At 46.1% G+C, this 27,242-nt stretch overlaps 1 protein-coding gene across 2 annotated transcripts in view; it reads right to left on the bottom strand.

The window, feature by feature from the left end:
• Positions 1–10,952: 10,952 nt before the first annotated feature.
• The window catches only part of CASP7 (caspase 7), a 30,574-nt gene continuing 14,284 nt past the window's right edge, over positions 10,953–27,242 (bottom strand). For both annotated transcript variants that reach the window (XM_019459480.2, XM_019459478.2), the window contains exons 3-7: positions 18,542–18,678; positions 17,729–17,857; positions 16,544–16,719; positions 16,057–16,186; positions 10,953–12,566 (exon numbers count right to left, since the gene is read on the bottom strand). In XM_019459480.2, the coding sequence (XP_019315025.2) occupies positions 12,343–12,566; positions 16,057–16,186; positions 16,544–16,719; positions 17,729–17,857; positions 18,542–18,678 (796 nt within the window). In that variant the 3' untranslated portion in view covers positions 10,953–12,342. The remainder of the gene's footprint in view (positions 12,567–16,056; positions 16,187–16,543; positions 16,720–17,728; positions 17,858–18,541; positions 18,679–27,242) is intronic.

The following is a 27,242-nucleotide window of genomic DNA, read 5'->3' as shown; positions in this document are numbered from 1 at the left end:
ATCCTCTTTATGTCAAAAGAATATTTAGGTCCAGTTTCTGGGGACTAGGGGATCTACAATAGGTGATAGAGAATGGCCCAAAGATTATAGGTGAGGGAGACAGCTAATAAGACCACCACTAGGGCCAGAGGAGGGAAGATGGGGGTTTCTTTTTCCTTCCTTTCCTTTCCCCTTATTGCCCTGAATCCTTATACTACCCACCTGGTTGGCACTGGAGCAATGGGATCAGGGTTGGTAGGGAAAGAGTGGCAATGTAGTTCATAATAGGAAGAGAGAGAGACAAGCAAAGTAGGAAGGAGACCCCCAAAGGTGGGCACCCCCCATAGAGCTTCTTTCCCAAAGCCCATCTCAGCATAGGGTGTGATGCAAATCCCAGCACCCAGTGTTTCCTAGATCCCCCCGCTGGTCAGCAATGGGGCTTCCCTGCTTCTCAGTTTATTGGTACTTCAATTTCATTTCTTAAAAAAGTTTCTATGTGTACTCATTTTCGAGAGAGAGAGGCAGAGTGAGAGCAGGGGAGGGGCAGAGAGAGAGGGAGACACAGAATCTGAAGCAGGTTCCAGGCTCTGAGTGGGGCTCAAACTCATGAACCATAACACCATGACCTGAGCCAAAGCTGGACACTTAACCAGCTGAGCCACCCAGGTGCCCCTGTACTTCAATTTCTATTGTAATAGAAGTAACTCTCTTTAATTTCTGGGCCTGGAGAGGAAAAAGCATGATCCATATGGATTTCGAATACATCATGAATTTGAAAAATCAGGCAAAAACTCATAACATCAGAATTTAGCATGATTTCATTCTTCTGCCTTTTGTCCTGGGAGGTGTGTGTGTGTGTGTGTGTGTGTGTGTGTGTGTGTGTGTTTAAATGCTTTTATTGCTTTCACTTCCTGTTTAAGCTGAAAGCAGTTAATAAGAAAGAACGCTTTATTTCAGCATTTATTGGTACCAATTGGATAGCAAGCACTCCTGGGGATAAAAGAAGAATTAAACACAGACTTTGTTCTTAGTGACCTTATAAGCTAATATGGGAGATAAGTGACATAAGGAAACAAGCAGAGTGCTAGTCAGTCCTACCAGGGAAGAGCACACTCCAAGGATTTATGGAAGAGAGTTATTGAAGGGACGGTCTACAGAGGTGTTGGCTGCATTAAGAGACCCAGCAAGGCATGATGAAGCATTCAGTGTCTAGCAATAGTGGGAAACCTTTACCACCTCCAGGTCTGCGGGGATAAGAAGAGAGGGGGCAGTGTTTCCAGATTCTGATGAGAGTAGTAGCTGTGGGTGAGGTGCCATGACATGGGAGCAGTGGTTGTAGGAAGGGGAACGTGGCCACTGTCAAAACCACGGCCCTCATGGAGAGAGCAGAGGTGGGTGGGGATGGGGTAGGATGGGGGAGATGCCAGCAAAAGAGAGTAGAAAAGAACAGTCAGAGAAGTACATGACAACACAAAACCATGTGGTATCTGGGAGTGGAAGCAAATGCTTTGAGCGGAGAGAGGGGTCCCCTACGTCACTTGCTGCCAAGAGGGTGAGCAAGGGGAGAACTGAGAACTGGTCACTGGATTTGGCAAGATGGAGGGCACGATCTTGGCAAGAGCTATTTTCGTGCCGCGGTGTAGAATAGAAAATCTGATGGGAGTGGGTTACAAAAGACAAATGGCCCATCTGCTGGGGTGAACAGAGCAGAAAAGAGTGGAAAATAGTGGAGAGTCAAGTGGAGATGATCCAGGAGGAATCCAAAATGATGAATATGAAGTGGTGAATGGTGTCCGAGCAACTGAGATCAAGAGTCACGGGAATTCAGAGAAAGGAGCTGTTCTTCCAAAGATGGAAGATGATGAGACCAAAAGGGAGATCTTGTGGAGAAGGTGGCACCTCATCTGGGCCTTGAAGCCTTCCTACCCTCCCACTGCCTCCTAATTATCCCTGGGGTGCACATGATTCTTAGATAGCAGACACTCTCTGGATCCCAGCCTTGGCCTCAGCCACTGGTTCAGAGGCAGAAGTAACCTGCCTCATGAGTGGGATGCTGGGTCAAAGGCTCCCTTTCTTTCTCTGGATAGTGCAATGTGTGGATGGAAGAGCGTTTTGCTTCCTTGAGGGACGCGAACCAAAAATAAATAAATAAATAAAAAGACAGGATAAGGAAAGGGCAGAGCTGAAAGAATTACAGAGATGCAGAGCTTCTGTCTGGATGACTGGCAAACTTAGGGTCAAACCATGCTTGAATTCCATCCTTCCTCTGGACTCACTGATTAGGAGGAACTGATATTCCCTTGACTATTTAAGTCAATTTACATTACATTGTCTTGTGCAAATGGAAATCATTTTGATTGAGAGATGTTATGATTTGAACACTAGGAACTGGCCCAGGGATAGATGTGGGAGGGAATTTGGAAGGAGAAAATGATAACAAAGAAGGCAACTCAGCATAGTACAGTATTCTCGACATAGTTTTTTTGTGTTCTTTTTAAGATGTTTATGTATTTATTTTGAGGGGGGGGGGAATAGAGAGTGAGCAGGGGAGGGGCAGAAGAGAGGGGGAGGGAATCCCAAGCAGGCTCTGCACTGTCAGCATGGAGCCTGACATGGGGCCTGAGATAGTGACCTGAGCCAAAACCAAGAGTCGGATGCTTAATCAACTGAGCCCCTCAAGTGCCCCAGCACTGCATAGCATTTTTGAGCATGGAGTCAGACTTCCCGGGTTCATTGCTATGCTCTGTGATCTTGGAGAAGTCATTTAACCTCTCTATGCCTCAGTCTCCTCGTCTCTAAAGTGAGAATAATAATAGTACTTAGTTGATAGAGTGGTTATAGGAATTAAATGAGCAGATGGTTGTAAAGAATTTACAATAGTGCTCAGAAGGTAGTAAGTTCTTTACAAATCTTTGTCAAATAAATTAATGGCATTGTGTCTGCAATTTGCAACTGAGATTATGCATAATCCCCACCTCTAATGAGAGGGGCTGGGCTCCCTGATTTTGAAGACTCTCCCAAGGTACTCTACATAGTGACAGGGTCACTGCAGGCCATTCTTCCTATGTTTCATATGAATAAGTAGAGGCCCCAGGAGGCTCAGAAATCATCTAAGAGAGAACTTAGTAATAAACATCATGATAGAGCCAAACCCCACCAGATCCAGAATTAGGACACCACATTTATCCTTCTGGTCTGCTTCCATTCATTAGGAGCCCTTGGAGTTGTCCTCTTTCTCTTTCTGGGGTAGCAAGGTGACCTTCAGGTACTCAACAGCCCTAATAGTCTGTGGGTCTCGTAATACCACCTTAAATGATTCTGTAGTTTACCATTTACAAAGCATTTGCAGTGTCTCCTTCTGGACACACAAAAACCTGTTGAGGGACGCAAGGCAGATATTATATTATTTTTCCTGTTTCACAACCAAGAAGGGAAGCTGGTTGATAAAAGGCTTGATATCAGATAAGTTACCACTAAGGGTCACTGGAGGTGAAGCCCACTGAGAAACTCGGGGAGCCAGCATACCCCTGCCTGTTATCTCATCTGGGGGGAGGGAATTGGGGTATTTATACACCAACTCCTGTCAATCACCGGGGGGACATTAATTTCGGGCACTTCTGGCCTGTCGTACATGTAGCAAAGTGGGCTCAGGAGACCAGAGGGACTCCTCAGGCAAAGGCCTGTGGCTGTTGGCACTTGAGAGCAGGCCACTGCCCTGAAGTGATGAAAATGAGGGATAGGGGTGACCACCATCAACATGCCCTGGTTTCCTTTCCAAGATGCTCTGGGCACCTTTCTGTGCAAGCAGGCCTGGGAAAGGTGGTGTTTCAGTTAGGCACCTTGCTCTTTTGACCTCCATCAGGGTTTTTTGAGGATAAGGAAGTAGTGATAAGGCTAAATAATGATCCCCCCCAAGATGTCTGCATCCTACTCCCGGGAGTCTATGAATACGTTACCTTACGTTACCTTGCATGCAGGTGTAAGTTAAAGATCTTGAAATGGAAAGATTATCCTGGTTTAGCCAGAGGGGCCTGATGTGATCACAAGGGTCCTTAGAGGAGGGAGGCATTTGGTTACAGGAGAGAGAAAATTCTACATTCCTGGGTTGAACATAGTGAAAGGGACCAAGGGAGAAGGAATGTGGGCAGCCTCTAGATGCTGGAAAAAGCAAGGAAATAGATTCTCCCCTGAAATCCTCAGAAGGATCACCGTTCTACCAACACCTGGATTTTAGATTTCTGACCTCTGTAACTCTAAGAGAACCAACTGGTGCTGTTTCAAGTGACTGAATGTGCACTCATTTGTTCCTGCAGCCATTGAGAACTAATCGAGGGAGAATGGGGATTGGGGGGGTTCGTGGAAGGGTCCACCTCAGCTGTCTGATAGGTAGCTCACGCAGCTTGTGCAAAACACCAATGTTGATTTCACTGCTTGCACCCTTCCTACCAAATGTGTTACCCATCTTGGGAATTGGCACCATTTATGTACCTACTTGTGCCATAAACCTGGGGGGCATCCTCAGTTTCTAGTTTTCTCTCACAATCTCACTTCAAATCTGTCGGCAACTCCTGCTGGCTCTACCTCCAAAATGAAGTCCACATCCGACCACTTTCATAACCTCCATGGCCGCTCCAACCCGCCATCATCCCACCTAACCTAGGCAATGACAGCAACAGCTTCCCACCTGGGCTCCCTTCTTCCACTCTTTCCCTCTGTTGTGTCTTTCACAACGGTTCATCAGATCCTACCACTTCCCTGCTCAAATTTCTCCAATGGCTTCCATCCCACTGCATTAGCACGAGATCCAAGGTGCTCACCTTGATCGAAAGCCCCTACATGATCTGGCCCTGTCTGCCTTTCATCCTTATTTCCCAGCACCCTGCTCTGCAGCACTGGCTTTCTTGATGTTTCTTAAACAGGGCCAGGTGGTAGCTGCCTCAGGGCCTTTGCACTTGCTGCTTGTTCTGCTTAAAACCCTTTTTCACATATCCACATGGTGCACCCCTCACTCTAATTCAAGCTTCTGCTCAGATGTAGGCATTAGAAAGGGCTTTCTCAGCCTTCCACCTAACTTAACTTGCCCTCTGCCCACTCCACCATTCCTGAGCTCCTTATCCTCTTATATCTTTCCGTATACCCTCTTCTCACTTCCTGAAATTATATGAACTGTCTTTTCTACTGAAATATAAATTCCACGAGGACCAAGACGGTTTTATTACCTGTTCTATACCAATGCCAAGAACAGTGCTCCGCACATAGTTCAATAAATATTTGTTGATTGAAAACACACACTTCCCGTTAGGTGACTGTCATGGCTAATCAAAGACAAGTGGTGGCTTCTCGTGTAGGTGTCACCTACTCAGCACATGAATTCCTACATTTTTACATAACCACCCACACCTTCTAAATCTTTGTGCCTGAAAGAGAAATTGGTCCTCAGCTACCACAAGTCCTGTCATAAGTTAGAAGAAAAATTGTGAGCCATCTGTGACTTCACGGAAAGTACAACCCTCCAACACAGTTCTTTTCAATCACAAACGGATCCTTTGGCCCTCCCAAATGAGAGGGACCACTGTCCCCACTGGGTGTGTGGCTGTTAGGTGCTGCTTGATTAAATATAGAAAATTCCCGCCTGCTTTTCTTATTTAACCCACTCACTAATTTCACTCACATTCAAACCTCCTGGCTTCAAAAATTTGCCCTGGGTATTTATATTATTTTAAAACATTAAAAAAAGAATTTTAAAAAGCAGATGGAATAAATCTTATCGTTACAAATTCCCTCCTCCCTTGTTCTTCTTTTCTTTTTTTCCCCTCCCCTTCTTACATCCAACCTCACTAAGGGGTGTTAACTATCCCTCCCTGGGACCCCAGGGCCCAAGGTGTCTCACCTGTTCAACGTCCCTTTTACAGGTGTATTCTACCACTGGTCTGCAAGCTCAGCTACAAAATGGAATCACATGGAGAGGTTTAACGACACTGGTCCTGGCCCCACTCTCAGAGGTCCTGACTCACTTGGTCTAGGTGCTCCCTGGGGACCGGAAAAGCACTCCAGGTAAGTCTCAGTGCAGCCACAGTTGACCAGCGTCACGTCTAGTCCCTCTCGTTGGGGTCCTTTGAGGCTCCCCTTCTGAACACACTCCCCAAACTCCTTGGAATTTTCCATACATCTCCTTAAATTCACAAAGACCCAGCTCTTGCTTGATGACTCAGTGTTTTCATAACAACGCCCACTGAAAGAAATGTCTCCTTACTTGATGTTATAGTTCTTTGGAGTTTGCAAAGCCATTTCCCACACATTATTTCTCTGACTCCTCTCAACGTGAGGTGGGAATTCAGGGCCAAGATGAGGTGAGGACAGCCAGAGCAGCCGCCTGCGAAGTTAGGGCCAGGGTGGCCACATGGAGCAAAACAAACAAACAAACAACAACAAAAAACCAAAACAGTAACAACAAAATGAAACAGAACAAAAACAATAAAAAAAAAACAAAAAACAAAAAACCCTCTCAGAAACAGGATTCCCAGTTACATTGGAATTTCAATTAAGCAATAATTTTTTTAAGTTTTTTTTTTTTTTAACTTTTTAATGTTTTAATTTAAGTTTTGAGAGACAGACACAGAGCGTGAGCAGGGGAGGGGCAGAGAGAGAGGGAGACAGAACCCGATGCAGGCTCCAGGCTCTGAGCTGTCAGCACAGAGCCTGATGCAGGCCTTGAACCCACGAATGTGAGATCATGACCTGAGCCGAAGTTGGACGCTCAACCAACCCAGAGACCCAGGTGCCCCAGCAATAATTTTTTGTTAACGTAAGTATGTTCCATGCAATATTTGGGATATACTTAAACCCCAAAAATGTTTGAAATTCTAACTTAACTGGGCACCCTGTATTTTCCTGGGCATCTGTATACCCTGAAGCTTTGGCTTGAGGCTATAACACTCTCTTGCCTTCCTGTGATCTTTTAGCAACTTGCCAGCTTGAGCTCCTGCCCATGTCCCTCCTCTCTTCTGCATGGGTAGCCATTATTCTCAAAAGAGGCTCTTTTGGATATTAGGATCCACTTGTGCTTCCTTTTTTCCCACCTTTCCCTCTCTTCTTTCTGTGGCCTAAATTATTTATAAGTTCACACTGGTTTAAAAAACACCATCAAACATTTATTCAGGAGTTTCTGTGTGCCAGGCATTGTGCTAAGTGTTTTGTATTCATTATTTCATTTACTCCTTACAGGCTCTACCTACATAGGACTATTTCCATTTTAAGATGGAGAAACAAGGTTTATGGAGGTTGAGAGATTCTTCAAGGTCATTCGACTTGGAAGTGACAAAGCAAGGATTTGAACAGGGCTGTCGGGAGTCCAGAGCCTTTGTTCTTAACTAGAATGCTAGGAAAACAAGGTGGTACTAAGAGTTTGTGGCTTTGCTAGTCAAGTCGTCTAGCTTGCTCTGTTTAGCTTCCTGAAGCTCCTTGGGGTTCGGAAACCACTGGATAGACCTCTTCTGTGCCATCTGGGTGGCCTGAGAGATTAATGGTTGACAATACAGCAATCCATAAGATGAATATACATTTTTGGAAACCTTATTTTTAACCCTGAGGGAAAGAAGTGTCAAGGCTTTTGAAGAAAGACTTTAGCAGCCAAGTAAACACTAAATCAACTCAGGGACAATGTTCTTTAAACACATTGGCTGAGGCTAAGGGGCAAATAGTTTATACTGATTCTGGGTAGCTGGCCACAAATGTGATGTGTCAGAAAGGCTTTTTTTTTTTTTTTTTTTTTCAAGTGTTCTGTATCTTTTTTGGTATAAGCTGCCCCTGTGCTTTAGCAGTCTGTAAATATTTGTGCGATTAACGTATGCTGGCAAATGTCTCAAGAGGAAAGCAGGCTTCATAGTGCTCAGCAGAATTGCAATTAGCAATGCAAAAGAAAAAGAATTTGTCTCTTTCATCTCAGTGCTTAAAAACCTGTCAGCATTCAATACAGCTGGAAGCTTCAGAAAAGATAATTTGCAAAAGCTGATTTTCCTAAGCTTTTAAGAGTTAGCCCTTTACCCTGGTATGAAAAAAACATTCACTTGAAAATTGGTTTTTTTTCCCTTCCCTACTTAACACTAATTTATTAGAATACTGTATTCTAATGTATTCATAATGAAAGGTGTTGTAGAGGGAAGTTCCTTTAAACATGTTAGTAATGTTGTCAAAGGGAGTGTTTTGCATTGTGGTACCCATGAAGTACCAGAGGAGGGAAAACATGGGTGGCCTATCTTCTTTAGAAATGATTGCCTAGGTGATTGGAGAGGAAGAAGAAAGAAGTGTGCCTGCTGAAAGCAGCTGGAGAAGCAGTGCACCTGGACCCATCCACTGCAAGCCGTCTGCCATCTGCTCCTTCCTGACATGTCATGGGCTTCCTCTAAAAGTTGCCATGGCCTTGAGGCTCCTGTACAGCCTCTGAAGTTCCTGGGCAAGTGGTCTGTACTCCCGAGCACATGCGTGCCTTGGATCCTTTGCTCTTCAATCTTGGCGTAAGATGCCTAGCCAGGTGATATGGACTGAATGTTTGTCTCCCTAAAATTCATATGTTGAAGTCCTGGCCCCCAATATGGTGACATGGGAAGGTGGGTCCTTTGGGAGGTGATTAGATTGTGAGGGTAGGCTCCTCATGAATGGATTAGTGCCCTCATAAGAGACCCCTGAAAGGTCCTTATCCCTCCTGTCATGTGAGGATACAGCAGAAAGGTGAAATCTATGACCCAGGAAGTGGACTCTCACCAGACACGGAATCTGCCAGCACCTTGATCTTAGACTTCCCAGCCAGCCTCCAGAACTGTGAGAAACATATGTTTGTTGGTTAAGCTGCCCACTCCACGGTGATGTTACAGCAGCCTGAGCTAAGACACCGGCTCTCGTGAACAGCCAATACGTTGCTGGCCCTTTGGTGATCTTTTTCCAGCTGTTTCATTTAGGCCTTGCTGATCTGCAAGGGAGACTTTTGAGATTAGTATAAAACCCCTACATAAGAATATCCAGGTAGGTTTGTTAAATGAGCAGATTCCTGGTCTCCATTCCAGGAATACAGAATTACAATCGGGGGTCGATGGGGGTGCAGGAATCTGCTTCATACACAGACCCCTAGGATTCTCAGGCATCCAGAGCTTGAGAACCTCTGAAGTGAAAAAGTCACATTAAAAAAAAAAAATTCCCCTTCTGTACTGCCTCCTCTCACCCTTTCTGGGGTGCCTAAAATGAAAGAGGATTTGATATTTCCTCCAGGAACCCCTCTCGGAATCCTCAAGCAGTGGGACACCCCCTTATCTGCATTCCAGAGTCATGTGAGCACAACTCCTTTACAGCCACTGTTTTACTAGCGTGATTTGTTAACCTCCTCTGGGGAAAGCATCATTTCCTGGTCATCTTTTTCAGCCCCACCCCTAATCCAACACCCAGCATTTAGTAGGGCTTTGGTGTTTCGATCTGCGTATCTTTGGAGAACTCCTAAGGGTCACATGCCTTCAGAAAGTAGTGATATCTAGGCTGCTGTTAATTTGTCTCCCTGCCTCATGACACAGATGAATTGCTGCTTTAACCCAGTGACCACCTCCTTCTCACTTGGCCAGATGTTTGCTGGAAAAGGGCCTAGAAGCAGGAGTGTGCTCCTACGGAGTCCAAAGGCAATCTCCGGTTACCAGAGTCGCTGGTGACAAGATTTCAGGTGATAGGCTGTGAGACTGGACAAAATAATTTGTCGCCTAGGCTCTGTGCCCTTCCGGAAGACATCATCTTCTTTCTCACAGAAAAGCCTTTCTTTCCTCGAGGCTTTAAACCATGCGAATACACTGAACTCCAGCACTCTGAGACCTATTTTGGGCAATTCATAAACACAATAGGCTTAGATGGTTTATGGAAATTTGCTCAGAGAAAACGCTCAGGGCAGAGCCTAAAGCGGACTGCGAGTGTTATTAATAGCTAACACTTAAAACAGGCTGATGGCACCTTGAGAGAAACTAAAGAGAAACCCTGATTTGAGCCCATTGTCCCAGCAAGGACACCACACACGTGCACTGTCTACCTCCTGAGCCAAGAGGGTGCTTTTTGCCTGTTCCTCCTGCAAGGGGCAGCTTGCATTCTAAATAACAATGACAACTAGGAATGTGTAATCACCAGGTTTGAGTGCTTATCAGAACTTTGGTTTGTAAAAGGATCAGAAAAGTTTAAGAATGGAGGTGTGACTGAGCACATAACCAACTTGGAACAGGATTTCGGATGTTGATAAGCAGTGTCTGCCCAATGAAGTATTCAAGGATGAAGGCTCTTTCTTAACAGCCATTTACACCGCGCCGCGTGTCTAAAGGACATGAAGGAATGTTCATTATTTGTGACCTTAATACCTATGATCGCTCAGAGAATTTTGTAAAAAGCCCCAAACCCTGACATTTGGGATCTTTAAGCGAGCTTACAAGGTAAGTAACTAGAGTGCTGTAATTTTTACTTCCAATCACAATGCACTTAGGTACATTTATTTCTATGAGAGGCTCCTTAAATAGGACGGTCTATTTTCCAAAGAACACACAGCTGGTGAATTCTGAGAAAGAGAGGAATAATGCTTGTTGATTCTTGATTCATGATCTACACTTAAATTTCGTACATTTGGTATACTTTAGATGGCAGGAAACCAGAGACAAATCTAATACACTGGCCCTAATGTTCTTATTGATATAGAAAATACTTCTACTCCATCTGATTTTGTTGCCAAATTAATAAATGGTAGCCCACTGCAACCAGCTTTCTAAGCTAACTAACCTTTTACATGAAGATTCTGAGCTTCCTAAGTGATGATTTACTTACTGTTCTATTGGTGTTCCAGCGTCAAAAGAAACATGAATTATATTATGTGTTGAGGTCAAGTCAGTGAGGTCAATTCGTATCCTGTTTTCCCATTTTTCCACTGCCATAAAAAACTTTAGAAGGAAAGCAAACTGAGCAGGTTAGGAATTAAGCAACCACATTTTAATCAATAAATATGAACATCTGTGTGTTAACCAGTTATTAGGCAGAATAGTAACTTATCAAGAATTCAAAAAGTAACCTTGTAAACAAAGTGCGAGAATCTTTGCCATAAACGTTGCCCACATAATAGAATTAGAGGTAACAAGAAATTTACTCAGAATGAGGCTTGGAATAATCTAACAAGTTCCAGGCATATGTTAAAGCTAAAAAAAGATTATTTTGCACAGAGTGGGCAATACGTAGATTACCTGACAACGCAATGAATAAATGATTGAATGGAGGAATTGCTGAACATCAGGGAATATGATGACTTATATTCACATTATGGGCCATTCTGATATCCATTTCTTGTTCCTGCCCTGCCTCACTAGGCTTTGCTGTGCTCTGTACCGCATGAAATCACATTTCCAAGGGCCCTTGCCAGCTGGCTTCCAGGTAATGCTGGTAGGGTAGGGTGCCAGGGGGAGACTCAGGGCGGGAGAGATGAAGCTGGGGTATTTTTCCACATCTGACTCGGCTGGTATTGCCCCATCTCAGGCAGGGGCTTTGTCTGTGCCATGGCTCCAACCCCCACTATCCCTGGGTGATCCCAGCTCTCACCAGGCAGCTCCCACCATGCCCATGTGGCCAGTTCCTGTGGGCTACCCCGGCTTCTGGATTAAGGGAACCACACCTTTTCATAGCCCTCGGTGGTACCAGATTCCTTTTATTTGGCTTCTTTTTGATTATCTTTGTAAGTCAATCTCCTCTATTAAAACCCCTCTATTGAAACACCTAGTATGGCTTCTGTTTTCTGTCTGATATGTATTAGATTCATTGATTTTTTTTCCCTCTCCTTTAACTTCTCTGGGAATTTTTGCGTGAGAATCTGCCCTAAGCCAATGAAAAACCACTCAAATCACACTCAATACCCACTTTCTGCAATACAGGTGAACACACACTGCTTTTTCTCAAGCACTGGAACGCTCTTTGCCAGGTGCAAATAGGACTCTGTCTGCCGTGTCACCACTGATCACGGTGGGCACAGCCGAGAGTCATCTGCAGAGGTCGTTTTTGTTGTATGTACTAAATGAGACAACAAGGAGAAAAATACAAACAGAAAATTAGTCTTAAGAAGAAATTACGAAGTCATCAAATGGATAACATTGTATAAAAAAAAAAAACAAAAACAAAACTCTCCCAAAACATAGGTACATAAGACAGCACCAGAAAAGTTTCTTCCTGTTGAATCAACAAGTGTTCCTAAAATTAAAATCCTTTAGAATTTCTTGGTATTTCAAGAGCATTTAAAAAAAAAAAAAAAAAAAAGACTCATGAACGAATGATCCGTAGCTTTTCGGCTAGAATGCATCCCTGGGATGGTTATTTTCAGAAGTAGAGTTCCTTGGTGAGCATAGAGACCACACATGGGATCTGCTTCTTCTCGTGGAAGTAGGGGTCATCAGACTGGGACTCAAAGTTCCTGGCCACTCTGTTGTTCACCCTGGTGAGGATATGTAGGATCTCCAGGCTCTTGCCATGCTCGTTCAGGATGGAGCACAGGGCCTGCACAAACCAGGACCCACTGCCCGGGTTCCTCCATGAGTAATAGCCTTCAACGAGACAGAAAGGAGATGATCAGATTGGCTGGCCTGGCCGCACCACCAAGAATGAGCTCCTGGTGTACGGGGCCTCCACACCTGCTTTTCTGAAATTATCTTACTCTTCTCTGCGTGCAAGTCCCCGGTGAGAATTATGCTCGTGTGCTCAGAGAGCACGCATCGTAGGTTTAGAAGGCTGCGTAAAGATGCTCAACGCAAGGCCTGGTGTTCCTGCGTGGATGCATATCAAATACCCAAGTGCTCAAAGGAAATGCCGGAGAAGCATTTTGTTAACTCTGGGACTCCTCGCTGTCCTCTGGGGGCAGAGCTACTTTCCAATCCAAGCCTCACAAGAGAGGAATTTGCAGGAGATTTCAGAGAATTTTGAGATGTGTTCCTGCTGTTGGGGGACCCAGAACTGGAGCCAAGCTCCTCATGGAGAAATCTGAAAGTAAGACTTGGCTGAATGACCAACTGCCTTATGGGTAGAGCCCAGAGAGCCTGCAGCTCTGGGAAGGCCACCATCACAAGGGCAAGGGGTGTGCTTCTCATGGACCGATATGGTCTGTGGCCGAGAGAGTCTGGCTCTCAGTCTTCCCTGGGTCCTGTCCAACACGATTTTTTGGAGGGACAAGGAGACCTCAGCAGGAAGAGGCTGGACAAGTGCCCTGGAGGATGCCCAGAAGAGGAGGAAGGAATCACAACGCACAGCGAGGAATGGAGACGCAAATCCAAAGCCAAGGAGGTATAGGGTCCAGGAAACCCAGCAGTTCAGGAAAGTGCCCAAGGAGAAAGCACCCAGCCTTTAGCATTTCACAGGTTCAGAGCGCAAGAAGCCAGGTGACTATGGGACCCGGAGTTTACCTTAACTCACCTCCCTCCCATCTTTGGCTCTGGGAGAACCTAAAAAGGATCTGGCAAATGGGGGAGGAGGTGAGTAAGGGGAAGGATCAAGGCCCCTTTAGCACCTTAGACCTATAGCGGGGCTGATCTGGGATCAGAAGAAATGGAAAGCCAAATTAGGTTCAGGGTTTTAATTGTTATTTTGGGCTGGACGTTCGGGTTACGGTGCTGTGACTGCCTGTGACTTGAAAAGTGACAATACTGTCTCATATCTTAACATGAGCTGTAAAGCCAGGGACCTGCTGATGCCTCCATACAAGGGCAAGGGAATCTTCCCCTCACTTACCCCCATTCCCTCCGGTTTAAAAGGACAGCATGCAACAAAATAAAGTCGCCCTTGGCTTCCATGACGAGCTGTGATTTGTGCCCCTAGTCCTAAGCGGTCTCACCAGTTGAATGAGACCATTATAATTTATGGCAATCGCTTATTGAATAATTGTACAATAAGCAGAAATAACCTTTTTCTGTGACATGATCGAGGCACTTAGAATTCTTCCCGCGGCGCACTGGTAACCACCGGTGCAAGGATTTAAGCCCAATGGTGTTAGTAGTACCAGAACACAATTCACTTTCAGAAGGGCTCACGGAACGCATCTCGTTCAATACAATGAACTAGTGAGGCTGGTCACGGACAGTCACCTCCATTTCAGTACTGCCCCTGCACTCATGTCCTTTAACCCCTGACCTACATGGTCTTCCAGAGAGCCAGTCTCACCCTGTGACTCTCCTACCTGAAATAGTTCCATTGCACTTCATTATCAGGGTGAAGTTCAGGCCGCTTAGGATAGCACACAGGACTCCCCACGGTGGGGCCCCCCTGTTTACCTATCCAGGTTTAATCCGTGCTGTGCCTTGTCACATCCTGTGCTATAGACGGCGTCCCCCAAAACTCAAATGTTGAACCCAGCCCCTAATGGGACTAGATGTGGAGATAGGGCCTTTCTGAAGGTAATTAATGTTAAGTGAGGCCATGAGGGTGGAGCCCCAATCCCAAAGAATTAGTGTCCTGATCAGAAGAGACCTTCTCCCTCCACCATCTCTCTGCCATGTGGGTGGGGACAGAGCTAGAAATAGACGGTTACCAGCCAAGAAGCAGGCCCTCACTAGAAACCAAAATGGCGGGCACCTGGGTCTTGGATTTCCTAGCCTCAAGAACGGCGAGAGATATATTTCTGCCTTGAGTCTGTGGCATTTTGTTGCAGCAGCCCACAGGCTAACACACCCTGTGGTCCAGCCTTTTGAGTTTTGCCTCTGACCCCTTGGCACTCAGTCTGGCAAGCCACCTTTCCCTTCCCCTGCTGTCTGATTTTTCATGACTCGGTTACGGTGGCGTTTTATGAACGCTTCTCTCACCAGCCTCCCTGGAGTTCACCCTTCTTCCCCTACTTCTGCCAGACCTTGCTCAGAACACCAACAGCTCTACCTTGGGTTTGTTCACCCAGACCGATGACCCCGTGCCACTGCCTCCCTCTCAAGAGCAGGAAGACCAAACTATTTTTTTTTTTTCACGTGATCCTTAAAACGTGTGAAGCTGTCATTCTCATGAAACCTCATCTGTAGATCCTGCCAGAGCTGTTTTTCCAAACACACCTATTTACTGCAACCAACCAATACCTCTGTAGCAAGCACTTGACCAAACTACTACCCCACAGGGCATTTCTAAGTGATAGGTTTTACTAAAGCACAGGAAGGAATTCTACTGAACTGAGGCAAACAAGGAGCTTGGGAAATGGGTAGGCTTGCTCACTCCTGGCATTTTCTGGTGCCTGTTTCTGGGTCACAATGTCAAGAATCCCGGTCTGAGCTACTGCTATAGTTTTATACCAAAATCTCTCTGGGATCTTGAGCATATCATTTAAGCTCACCCCAGCTCAATTTTTTTTTTAGTCTGTAAAATTAAGACAGTAACACCTTTCCTAACCACCTACCCAATTATTAGGAGGATGATAAGAGGTAAGAGACACTCTGTAAGACATTCTGTAAGGTGTAAGTGCTACAGAAATGTTTGCTCTTACCATTACCAAGAATAGTAGTGATACTTAAATGGAAGGGCTCAGCTTCCTTGGAGAGAAACTCGAACACATCTCCGTGGCAGGCAGAACAATGGCCCCCGGAGACGTCCACGCCCTAGCCCTGGAACCCATGGACAGGGTACCTGACTTGGCAGAAGGGACTCTGCAGATGTGATCACAGTTACGGAAGTAAGGGGGGAGCGTATCCTGGGTTACTCAGGTGGGCCCGACCTAATCCCAGGAGTCCTGAGAAGAGGAGAACCTGTCCCAGCTGTGGTCAGAGAGAGGGACAGGTTCACACAAGAGTCACAGAGATGTGAGATCGCTGGCTTTGAAGCTGGAGGAAGAGGAGCACAAGGCAGGGAACCCAAACATGCTGGAAAAAGCAAGGACACGGATTTTCCCCCTGGAGCCTCCAGAAGGAATGTGGCCCTGCCATCCCATTTCGGAATTCTGACCTCCAGAAGCGGAAGACAATCCACTTGTATATCGGAAGCTACTGCGTTTTAGGGAATTTAGCACTGCAGCAAGAGGAAAGGGATACAGCCCCAGGCCTGCGTGTTGATGGAGTGGCATGGTCTTGATACCTGGGACCGTAGAATAGGCGAAGAGAAAGTCGGCTTCAACGGGGATCTTGTATCGGGGACTGGCATCTGTGTCATTGATAGGCCCCGAGTCAGCCTGGACCCCGTCATCGAGCTCGGTCCCCCGGCAAGCCTAAGTAACAAAGCAGAGATCACTCCATGGAGTCGGGAACAGGCACGCGTGTGCTTTTCGCTGCTGCGTCCCGGTGCCGAGGGCTATGCGTGGCGGGTTCGGCAAGAATTTGATCAATAAATAAATGAACAAAGCCTGTGTCGAATTAGTAAGCCAGAGCCAATGAAAATCTTGCAGTGTCTTAAAGAAGCCCTCACAATCCGTGGTCTGATGCAAATACAGATGCGAAGCATTTAGAGGTAGAAAACCAAAACCCCAGTCTGCAAACCCCGACCGAAACAGCACGTACGTTTGTAAAAGTGATCCGACCCAAGTCACTCTGTAATCCTTTCCCGTTTTCGACAGTATGGGGGTTACCTGAATGAAGAAGAGTTTGGGTTTCTCTAGAAGAGTTTTGCATCTGTCCCCCCTAAAATGGGCTGTCAAGTCCTTTATCGCTGTCACGCCGTCTGTTCCATAAATTAAATTTTCTTCTCCGTGGCTTAGTAAGATGCAGGCGAAACAAGCCGAATTTCTGTGGTCCTCTTCAGAGGCTGCAAGCAAGCCATTGGAAGATTGAAAGGTTAAGACGTAAGTCCTGCGGGACCTCAAAAGGGTCCTCCTTCCCAGCCTGGCAGTGACCGCTGTCGGGACAGGTATTCAGGGGCAGGAGCACCCCTCCAGAGAGAAGGAAGACCAGTGGAGAGAAGCGAGAGGCACGGAGAACTCTAGAATTCTCACTCAGTCTGAAACCAAGATGGCACTGCCTCCTGAGGATGTGCGCCCCAAGTGTGGGAGGGGGTTCAGGCAGCTGCCGGAAGGCAGCACACTGGGGTGCTGAAGGGCATGGCCCTACTGCTTGTTAGGTCTGTGACACCAGGCAAGTTACTTAACCATTTTGTGCCTTGGTTTCCTCATCTGTAAAATCTGTTTTAAAAAGAAGGTACTTCCTGGGGTGCTTGGGTGGCTCAGTTGGTCGAGCGTCTGACTTTTGATTTCGGCTTAGGTCATGGTCTCACAGTTTGTGAGATCCAGCCTTGTGCTGGGCTTTGGGCTGACAGGGTGAGCCTGCTTGGGATTCTCTCTCTCTCTCTCTCTCTCTCTCTCTCTCTCCCTCTCTGCCCCTCCCCTGCTCATGTGCACATTTGCTTGCTCTCTCTCTCACTCTCTCTCAAAAGAAATACAGAAGCTTCAAAAAAAATAACACTTCTGAAGTACATGGGGACTAGAAAAGAGTTTACATCTCAACTCCATTCTGGACAGAATGATACAGACTTGTTCCTTCCCTACGAATTAACTCTTTGAAATTGGAACTGTTCTGTAGATCCCAAACCTATCATTTGCTGTCCTATGAGCAGATTTCATCTTTTTAGGGAGAGATCTAAGTTTCCTGAGAGACCCCCGCCCAGCCTGCAGACAGGGATGGAGTAGTCCAGACGAAGGAAAAGCTGCCCAGGCTGAAATCCCTCTGTCCTGCAAAGGCGGCCCCCCATCTCCGAGCCCACTGGCGTGCTGCCCCTCCTGGGAACAGGAAGGAGACGGAGGGAGGGGGTAGGCACGCACCTTGTTTCAGCAGATCTTGCATTTTGGCACAAGAGCAGTCATTGTAGACGACCACGTCAAAACCCAGGTTTCTGAAGCACTTGAAAAGAGCCTCGGCATCTTTGTCTGTTCCGTTTCGGACGCCCATGCCTGTGGGAATCAAGCCCACGATGAGCAATCCCGGGCTGAGAACTGCCTGCCAGCATCGCCCCGTCAGGCGTAAGTGCAGCTTTGCTGGCTCTTGTGTAAATGCTCCCAAGGTCACAATTTAAGGGAGCAACTCGGGGCGCGTGGGTGGCTCAGTCTGTTGGGCGTCCGACTTCGGCTCAGGTCGCGAACTCGCGGTTCACAGGTTTGAGCCCCTGCGTCGGGCTCTGTGCTGACAGCTCGGAGCCTGGAGACTGTTTCAGATTCTATGTCTCCCTCTCTCTCTCTCTGTCCCTCCCCCCACTTGCACTCTTTCTCTCTTTCAGAAATAAACATTAATTTTTTTTTAATGTGGAATTGATATATGAAGCAAACTTAAAGGAGAGGGTTACTCAGCTCACCCACAGAAGGTGAGCCTCATCATGGCAACTCCAGTTGGGGCCAAAAGGCTCCCCTTGACTCTTAGCCCTTTGGTCCCAGTCTTGCATCAGATAATGCACATGGTGGGACCTTCGATTCCAAAGCTTCTGGCGTCCTCACATCCCTTCCCCCCGGACACATAAATAGCATTGGATGGGGGCTGTCTGCCATAGCAGATGGACATTGCCTTTCTCCAATCAAAGTCTGATACAAGTTGAAGACAATGGAAAGGAACAGGAGAGGTTAGCCTACACCCACAACACTTACCTGTCTTTTTGTCGAAGTTCTTGTTGTTTATTATGATGCATTTGCCCACCTTCTCAAAATTCATGTTATACTGATATGCAGGCACTTGGTCCTGGGTGGTCGTGACTGATCTTCCTGAGCCATTTTTCTTCTTCTTACTGGGGAAATATAAAGGCAGTCAGAGGCTATGGAAGACATTTGGATGGAAATGGCCTCTGGATTCTATTATTAGCAGGGAAGGGGTGCCCAAGAAAGCTGCGGTATCTGTGAAGAAAAAAGGCCCGAGGGGGGCAGATGGTTTTGTTTAATTGTCATATTTAAAACGAACGGGATCTCCTGCCTTGTTTCGCTACATGCCAGAGAGATGCAAATTAAAACCACAGTGTGATACCGGGACACTCTCACCAGGATGGCCACCACGTGCTGGTGACCGTGTTTCACACCTGGCGTTGTCATACATTGCTGTGGGAACCTACTTTGGACTTGCGTGGTGGAAAACTCGTAGAATCTACCAAAACTGAACTTAAAACACATCCTATGACAGAGCAATTCCACTCCTGGGGCTATCGCCCAAAGTAGAGTAAATATGTTTGCAAAAAAGGAAAGATCTACACACGTGCACAGGGGTACTGTCTAGCAATAGCCCCAAGCAGGAAATTATCCATATGTGCATTTACAGTGCAGTGAATAAACTGAATATGCATATAATGAAATCCTACAGAACAACGAGAATGAACCAACCGTGACAACAAGAAGCCACATAAACAAATCTCGCAAATATAATACTGGATGAAAGAATCCACATACAGAAAATGCTAATACCTAATAGTAGAAGCAGTTACGTGAAAAGGTGGACAAAAGGAGCAGCAACTTAAAAAAGCAAGTTGGGGCCCCTGGGTGGCTCAGTCGGTTAAATGTTGACCCTTGATTTTGGCTCAGGCTCACAGTTTGTGAGTTCAAGCCCCACGCTGGGCTCTGCACTGACAGTACGGAGCCTGATTGGGATTCTCTCTCTCTCTCTCTCTCTCTCTCTCTTTCTCTCTCCCTCTCTCTCTCTTCCCCTCTCCTGCTCATGCTCTCTCTCTCTCTCTCTCAAAAATAAATAAATAAACTTTAAAGAAGAAAAAAGAAAAAAAGAAAGTAGTCCCCTTCCAATCTCCAAACACTGACCATCCAGCTTTCCAGAAGTCTGGCACATGGGCACTGAGGCTGAACATGAAGCATCATTGAGAGAACACAGAAAAAAAGGTCAAATGTGGGTGGAAAGCAGCCGTGCCAGTCATCCACAGGAATATAGGCTCCGCAATAGAAGAGATCTTTTTTTTTTTAATCTGTTCTGAAAAATTGCTGCGTCCCCAGTCCCGGGAACAATGCCTGGCATATAAGTTATCCATTAATAAATATTTTTTGGAGGGGCACCTGGGTGGCTCAGTCGGTTAAGCGTCCGACTTCGGCTCAGTTCATGATCTCACGGCTTGTGGGTTTGAGCCCCACGTCGGTCTCTGTGCTGACAGCTCAGAGCCTGGAGCCTGCTTCTGATTCTGTGTCTCCTTCTTTCTCTGTCCCTCCCCTGCTCATGCTCTGTCTCTCTCACTCTCAAAAATAGTAAATGTTAAAAAAAAATAAAAAATAAATATATTTTTTTAAAAACTACACACCAATATCCCTTATAATTATAGATGCAAAAACTCTCAAAAAATATTAGCAAGTCAAATCTGTAGGATTATTGACCATCCCCGAGTGTGATCGATCCCAGGAATTCAAGGTTAGTTTAATATCCAAAAATCGATGAATGTAATCCATAATATCAATAAAGGACAAAACCATATAATCAACTCCATTGATGCAGAAAAAGGAATTGACAAAATACAGTACCCTATTATGGTAAAAATGCTACATAAACTAGGATTACAATAGCACTAATCCAACTGGAAAAGGACATCTATGAAAAACTCCCAGCTAATACCATACTTAATGATGAGAGACTGAACGCTTTCCCCCTAAGGTCAAAAACAGGTCAGATAAGTCCATTCTGGCCACTTCTGTTAAATACTGCAGGAGAGGTTCTAGTCAGGGCAATTAGGTTGAAAAAAAGTCTTCTGTGAATGAATGAATCAAGTCCTATCCCCTCATTTTACAGATAAGGAAACAGGTCCACAGAGAGGCAGGGGTTGTTCAAGGTCAGCCAGGCAGTGATGAGCACAGTGAGACCAACACGTCGGCCTCAGGTGACGGTCAGCATCCCATGTTGGTGTTTCAGAGTCCCACGCCCTGGCCTATCTGTTAGAAGACTCATCCACCACTGTCGCAAAACTGTCATCAAAAGTTGTTAGGAGTAGAGTGAAAATAAAAACTCAGCTTGGTACCTGACAAATGCAGGCCCAAGGGTATTTCCCCCCCCCAGGCTTCACTGAATCTCACTGTTGTAGTTTCTCAGAGTCTCTGGAAGGACATGGCCTTTGCCGTCGCCCCTCCTACCTGGGTCCAGATTACAGAGTAGCTCTCTATGTCGAATCTCCAGACAGCCGGTTGCTGTTTTTCAACCGCTACACCACTTTATCCTCCACTTTTAATAAGGCCAACTTTCTTCCGTGATATCGTCTGATTTTTCAGAGAAAAACATCCTCGATCTGTTCTACCATCTCTCGATTCTTCTTCCCTACTTTTTCTGTCTAGTCTAGGGGGGTGATGTCCGTTCTTCTCCACATTTCTTTCCCCAGGGAGGCAGCCCAAACCAGCACTGGACTGAGACTCAGAATCTGCCCAAGGGAACCCTTCACAGAGCACCGAGCCCCCTTCCTGGAAAACAGCCTTCTGTGACCGTCACAGAATCAGATGGCCGACTTGATGGGCAGCAAATACTCTTGTGGAGTCTTCTTCCCCTCCCGGGCCTCCATAAAAGCTCAGAGGAGACGAATACCAGCAAAGTGAGCTTCTGTGGTGTTCAAGGGCATGCCATGTATGGGAGCGTAGGATTTACTTCTGAATTCCCTGTCAACGACCCACACTGACAGTGTCCTCTGTGCATGAGGCAGATTATCTGCACATAGTCCTTCATATGCACACAAAGTCTTTGGTCTTCAATTGATGCCTCTGAAGTTGGGGGAGGTGGCTTAATTAGGGCCATTCCATAGGTACTGATGACAACTAACATTTGTCAGGGCTTACTATGGGCCAGGACCTTGTTAAAATTCTCCCTGCATTTTCTCATTTCCTCCTGACAGGTCTTTAGCTAATTTAAGGCCACTCAAAGACCCGAAATAAGACCAGCATAAAGTCTAGCAGGCTGGAGGATCTCTAAGAGATAAGACTCTACTTCTATCTTCTGCTATATGAGTTATCCTAAAACAAACTGTACAAGAACATCCAAGTAATAAATGTGCTGTGGTTTTTTTTTTTAAAGCTGTCATTAGCCCATCCCCAATGATGAGCAAAACAAAAGATGCCAGTGAGCATCTTTTATAAGAAAAACAGGCTTGGTTGTAAGTTATATGAAAAAAAAAAAAAAAAAAGGACTCGGCTTTTATCAGAATAGGATTTGGAAAATCAATTTTTAAAAAAAGGAACACAAAAGGGGAATAATGATAGATACACTTTAAAGAAATTTCCATGGTTATGAAAAGTACCTTAAAATTGAATATGAAATGTGATTCTTATCCCTGGTAAATATTTCAAAGGGGAGGGGATTCCCTTACCTTACCGGCCCCTAACTTGAACTCTCATTTTTCAAAATGAAAGGAGTATCTCCTTCCTCTTTCTGGATTTGAGTCCGTCGTTTATTTTTCCTTCTAACCCCAAATAGCTTTTTGTTAAACCCAGGTCTTTCCAGATCCCAAATGTGTATTAGAGAGCAATCAATTCTACTCCATTGACTTCATCTTCTTAAGAGAGGCACCGGCCTTGGGAAAATTCCATCTGCAGCTTAACTTGTGGGGAAGCAACCCCTGTGACCGGGTTAAAGCATGTCACTGGACAGACAAAAGGACGAAAGGGCTGTCAAGATGGAGAGAGCACCAGGACAAAAAAAAAAAAAAAAAAAAATGTGGACCGAAGCCCACGGCATAATAGATACATTCTGCTAGAATCAGAGTCCAAGAGATCAGAATCCCTCACTGACTAGCCTCGAGGCTTCCCAGCACCCTCTCCTGGGGATTAGCGCCCTTTCTGTCCCATTCTCCCTTCAAAGACTCCAGTGAGAGCAAGGCCTTCACTTCCATTTTGCCCATTCTGCCTGCAAGGTTGCTGCAGAGATTATTAAGTACAGCCTCACATTTGGGAAGAGAAATGACTTCTGAGAGGCGACTCTTTTAGGATAGTCCCTAGCTGCTGCATGTTTACCCACACAGGACAGTTATTTCACTGCAGAACTTCTCTTGTGCGTGACCCCTAAGGCTATTTGGAGACACTCGTGGCCTGGTGGGTTTTCTTCCCTTTCCCCCACCCCACCCCACCCCCGAGGCTCTTATTTCCAACTGTGGAAAGGCCCGGCTGGAAGACACAAATGTGTCCCGTCGGCCCCTCCCATAACGACCTGCAGACAGGTACAAAGATCCAGTTCAGCCTCTACTTCCTGGACGAACCGCGAAGGGCAGGGTGTTTAATCAAAATAACACGGTACCGCAGGGAAGAATGAGGAAGTTCTCTGTGTCCCTACGTGGGATCATTTCCAAGGCGGAGGTTAAGTATGAAAGAAAACAGAGGGACAAAACGATGGCAATAGTATACCACCCTTTAGGGGAAGATGAGGGGAAAATCTACGTTTACATTCGATTGTACCTGCATAAAGACTCTTGAAGGGTGACATAATGGGTAAACTCATTAATTCCAGGGCTGGGCTGCCTGGCTCTGAAACCCGGCTCTACTACAGAGCCGAGTGATCAGCAAGTTGCTTAACCCCTCTGTGATTCCTCGTTTGTAAAAAGAACAAAATTACAACATCTGCCTCCCGGCTTATAAACAAGCGGATATTCAAAAAGCACTCAGAACAGCTTCTGGCCTGCAGAAAATAGTACCTAAATGTTATCATTACTAACGGTAGTTGTATATCACGAAGAGTGGTTACCTGTGTAAATAGGGGCCCTGGGGCAAGGGCAGCATGAAGGAGGAAGGATTTGACGATATATCTTTTTTAGTACATGTGACTGAATTAATTATTCAAAAGGTTACAATAAAAATGATTTAGTAGCGGGGCGCCCGGGTGGCTCAGTCGGTTAAGCGTCCGACTTCGGCTCAGGTCCTGATCTCAACGGTTTGTGAGTTTGAGCCCCGCGTCGGGCTCTGTGCGGATGGCTCAGAGCCTGGAGTCTGCTTCGGATTCTGTGTCTCCTTCTCTCTCTGCCCCTCCCCCAACTTGTGCTCTGTCTCTCTCTGTCTCTCAAAAATAAATAAATATAAAAAAAGAAAATTAAAAAAAATGATTTAGTAGTTAAAAATCACCTGCTGCAAACAGATTCCGTTACTTGGCTTATGTTGAAGATTACTGGATTCGGACTTTTTTTGTGCTACTTGTTAAAGAGACACCGTGTTTCTGTTTTTCACTGTGATCTTACACGTGATTTTCTTCCCTAGCCTTTTGAGCTTTTTCCTCCTCTCCGTGTCAATAACCGTGCTGGTAATAAACACAGTTCTAAGAAGGACCATTCTGGAACGCTCACTGCCTTGTATACGTTACCTCATGTGCTCTTGACGACCACTCTGTCAGGCGCTGGCCCCATGACATTAGCTTGCCTGAGAACACAAAGCCACACAGGGGTAGAGCCCAGATTCACTCACAGGTCCAACACGAAGTTTCCTATTCCCACATTTCTTGTCTCTATTAACACCCAGATTCCCGGGGCCTCAAGCTTAGACCTAGAGGATCAGAGCCGGACCTGGGTGTCTTCATGGAGCCGCTCGCCTCTGACATGTGAGGGCCTCAGCACTAGCCTGTCTGCTTGCTGCCTGGGCTCCCCGGACCCTCAGCTCTCACTGCGGTCCCCAGGGCCAGCTCACCCTCCGCTCTCAGACATCACTCTCCGTGTGGGCACGGCCTTTGGGACCCTCGGTTCTTGGCCAGAAGCTCGGACCAGATACACCTCGGGAAGCACGGCCTGGGGAAGGTGCCAATCGGCAGCAGCGAGACCGTATTTAGGGTCACGTGTGTGTGATCCACAGCTTTCCGTGAAAACTGCGAGGTCTCCTAGGGGTGACAGTCAAGTGAAATGTTACACTGCTGTTACTTGGACAACGCAACTGAGACGCTTCCAGGAAATGCCACTGTGTGTGCAACGCCACCCTTGCTCTCCCTCGTTGGCACGGTGTTCGGCGGGTCCCCTGCGTGGCCTTGGTGGCGCAGTAACTCAGAGTCAGGGGAGGGAAGCTTTGCCATCCCGGTGCCAATAGCTCTTAAAGAGTTACTGTCTGTTTGGAAATCAATTGCTAGAGCCAGGCAGACCGTCAGATAAACAACTGCTATCGGACAGGAGCAGCCGCTTCAAGGGCTCCGAAGAGACTGTGCTAATTAATTAGCCACCGCAGAGAGATGGTAACAGTCCACAGCTCAGCGGGGCCAGGTTCTCCCCGGGGGTGGCTGCTAAGAAACTTTCAAAGACCCAGATTAGAAACTTTTCTTTTTCTTTCTTTCTTTCTTTTTTTTTTTTTAACATTTATCAGATTGGAAACGTCTTCAGCTGGTGATCCTCCCCCAGAGATAAGACCTTCTGAAAGTGGATATTCTTGTTTTCCTGGGTTGATAGGACTTTTCTGCAGAAGAGCCTAGAGCATGGAATTGCTGTGGCACAGAGACCCCAGGACCAGATCAATGGAAAACCAGTCTTTGTCCTGAATCTGACAAACCTCGCCAACGGGGGAGGAGGAACCACTCCAGACATTCCCTAAGTCACCAGGAACAAGCATCACTAATATCACTGAATAGTGTTTTATGCTTTACAAAGCCTGTTCATCATCATTATCCCATTTATTCTGCAAAGTATAGATGAGAGGCAGGGAAAGACATAGTAAATAAAAACTGGCCACAGTATTTAAGTCAGATGCTACCACTTTCCAAACTACCTGCGCTCCCCCCCACCACACCCCTTCTCCTCTGCCTTCGCTAATTCTCTGCTGATAAACCTAGCTTTTATCCTGACCTTTTTCACTTTCTGAAGACTTTGGCCAAGATTACTATGCTGAGAAGAAACACAGGATTCTTGCTCACAAGTGCAAGGCTCATGACAAACCAGAACAGTGAATTAAAAGTTCTAAATCCTTTTAAAAGCTCCTGGGTTTCACAACTGGCCACAGATTAAAAAAATAAATAAATCTGGCCATGAAATCACTGCTCTTAGGGCCAAACAAGATTGCAATAACTACCATAACCTGGCAGAACTTAGCAACTGTTCAAAAGTGTGCACTAAAATGCAACGGGCAGTCAATCGAATACCAATGCTTCCTAATCCTAACCGTCTTTTATTTTTTCTTGGTATTGCATTTCCTCACCAGTATGAGCACGTACCATTATCTTCTCTTCCCAGACACATTCAGAGAGGCTCAAATCTCTGCTAAGAACACAGACAATGCCAGCATTGATTATCAGGAAGAAACTAGATTATCCTAACTTCTTCGGTTAGGGACCTGTTTTTTGGAACCTCAAATTCTGCAGTGCGAGGGCAACTCAGTCATTTCAACAAAGTCAAGAGGCACAAAATCGCAACCAAGCCCTGATGGTCATTTATACAAAAAAGATGTCCTTGAAGAGCCTATAGCAACCTGTACCAGAAACCATTGTAGGACAAAAATACTCTGCCTACTTTGCGAAGAAGTAAAAAAACCTCGGAAAGGGCACAATGAACTTTTACAATCCACTCTGGGCGTGAGTATAATTTTCCCCATCACCGGAGTGGATAAATACAGGTTTTATCCTCGTCCAGATCCCCTCGGCTGCTCGAGATGTGAATTATACCTTTCTATATTTGGAAGGGAATAGAAGCACGCAAACCTGCTACTGTTTATTTTCTAAAGCGTCTCCATGAATAGGATCCCCAGAAGCTCTATCTGTTTGCAGACATTCATCAGCAGGAAAGTAAACACACCACCAGGCACACATTTCCCCAGGGCTCTTCCATTCGGAACTAGGGCTCTGGTTTTCGTAGCTGCTTTGTCTAAATATTTTTGGGATGATTCATTCATGGTTTCAACATTTTAACAGCGGGTATCCCCGACAGTCCTGACATACCAAGGCACAGAGCAAGGCAGAGAGGAAAGGAAAGACTGAAGGCGGTACCTCGTGTCTCCATCCGAAAGGACCCCCCTGTGCATCAGAACTAGGCTTCGCCCGGCAACTCTGGGCAGCGGGTTTCCTTCTTCTCTGTAATAATAAAAACTCAACATGCTCGGGGCTCAGCAGGGGACAGCAGACTGGCACAGCCCGCCTGGCCCTGAAGGCCCGTGACTGAATCAGCAGTGAACCGCACACTGGAGTTTTCCACAGGACCATTCACGCTGGGGCTGGGAAAGTCACACTGGCCTCCCCCTTCTCTGCTGACCGGCAGAAATGCCCAGGCTCCACACGGCTGCATTCTCCCCACCCCGGGACAGCTCCCTAGAGAAAAAGTGACTTTCTAGGAGCATGGGATCTGAAGTGGGGGGAAAAAAATACCCCAGACTTCCACAAAGATGCAGCCAGCGGCACCATTTTTAAGAGTGAAAACATGGAAACGGGAATGGCTAAGCAAGAGACTGAGAT

Source organism: Panthera pardus, unplaced genomic scaffold (assembly GCF_024362965.1).
Source record: "Panthera pardus isolate Hobbes unplaced genomic scaffold, ASM2436296v1 HiC_scaffold_22, whole genome shotgun sequence".
Lineage (NCBI taxonomy): Eukaryota > Metazoa > Chordata > Mammalia > Carnivora > Felidae > Panthera > Panthera pardus.
This window is presented reverse-complemented; position numbering and strand designations above follow the sequence as displayed.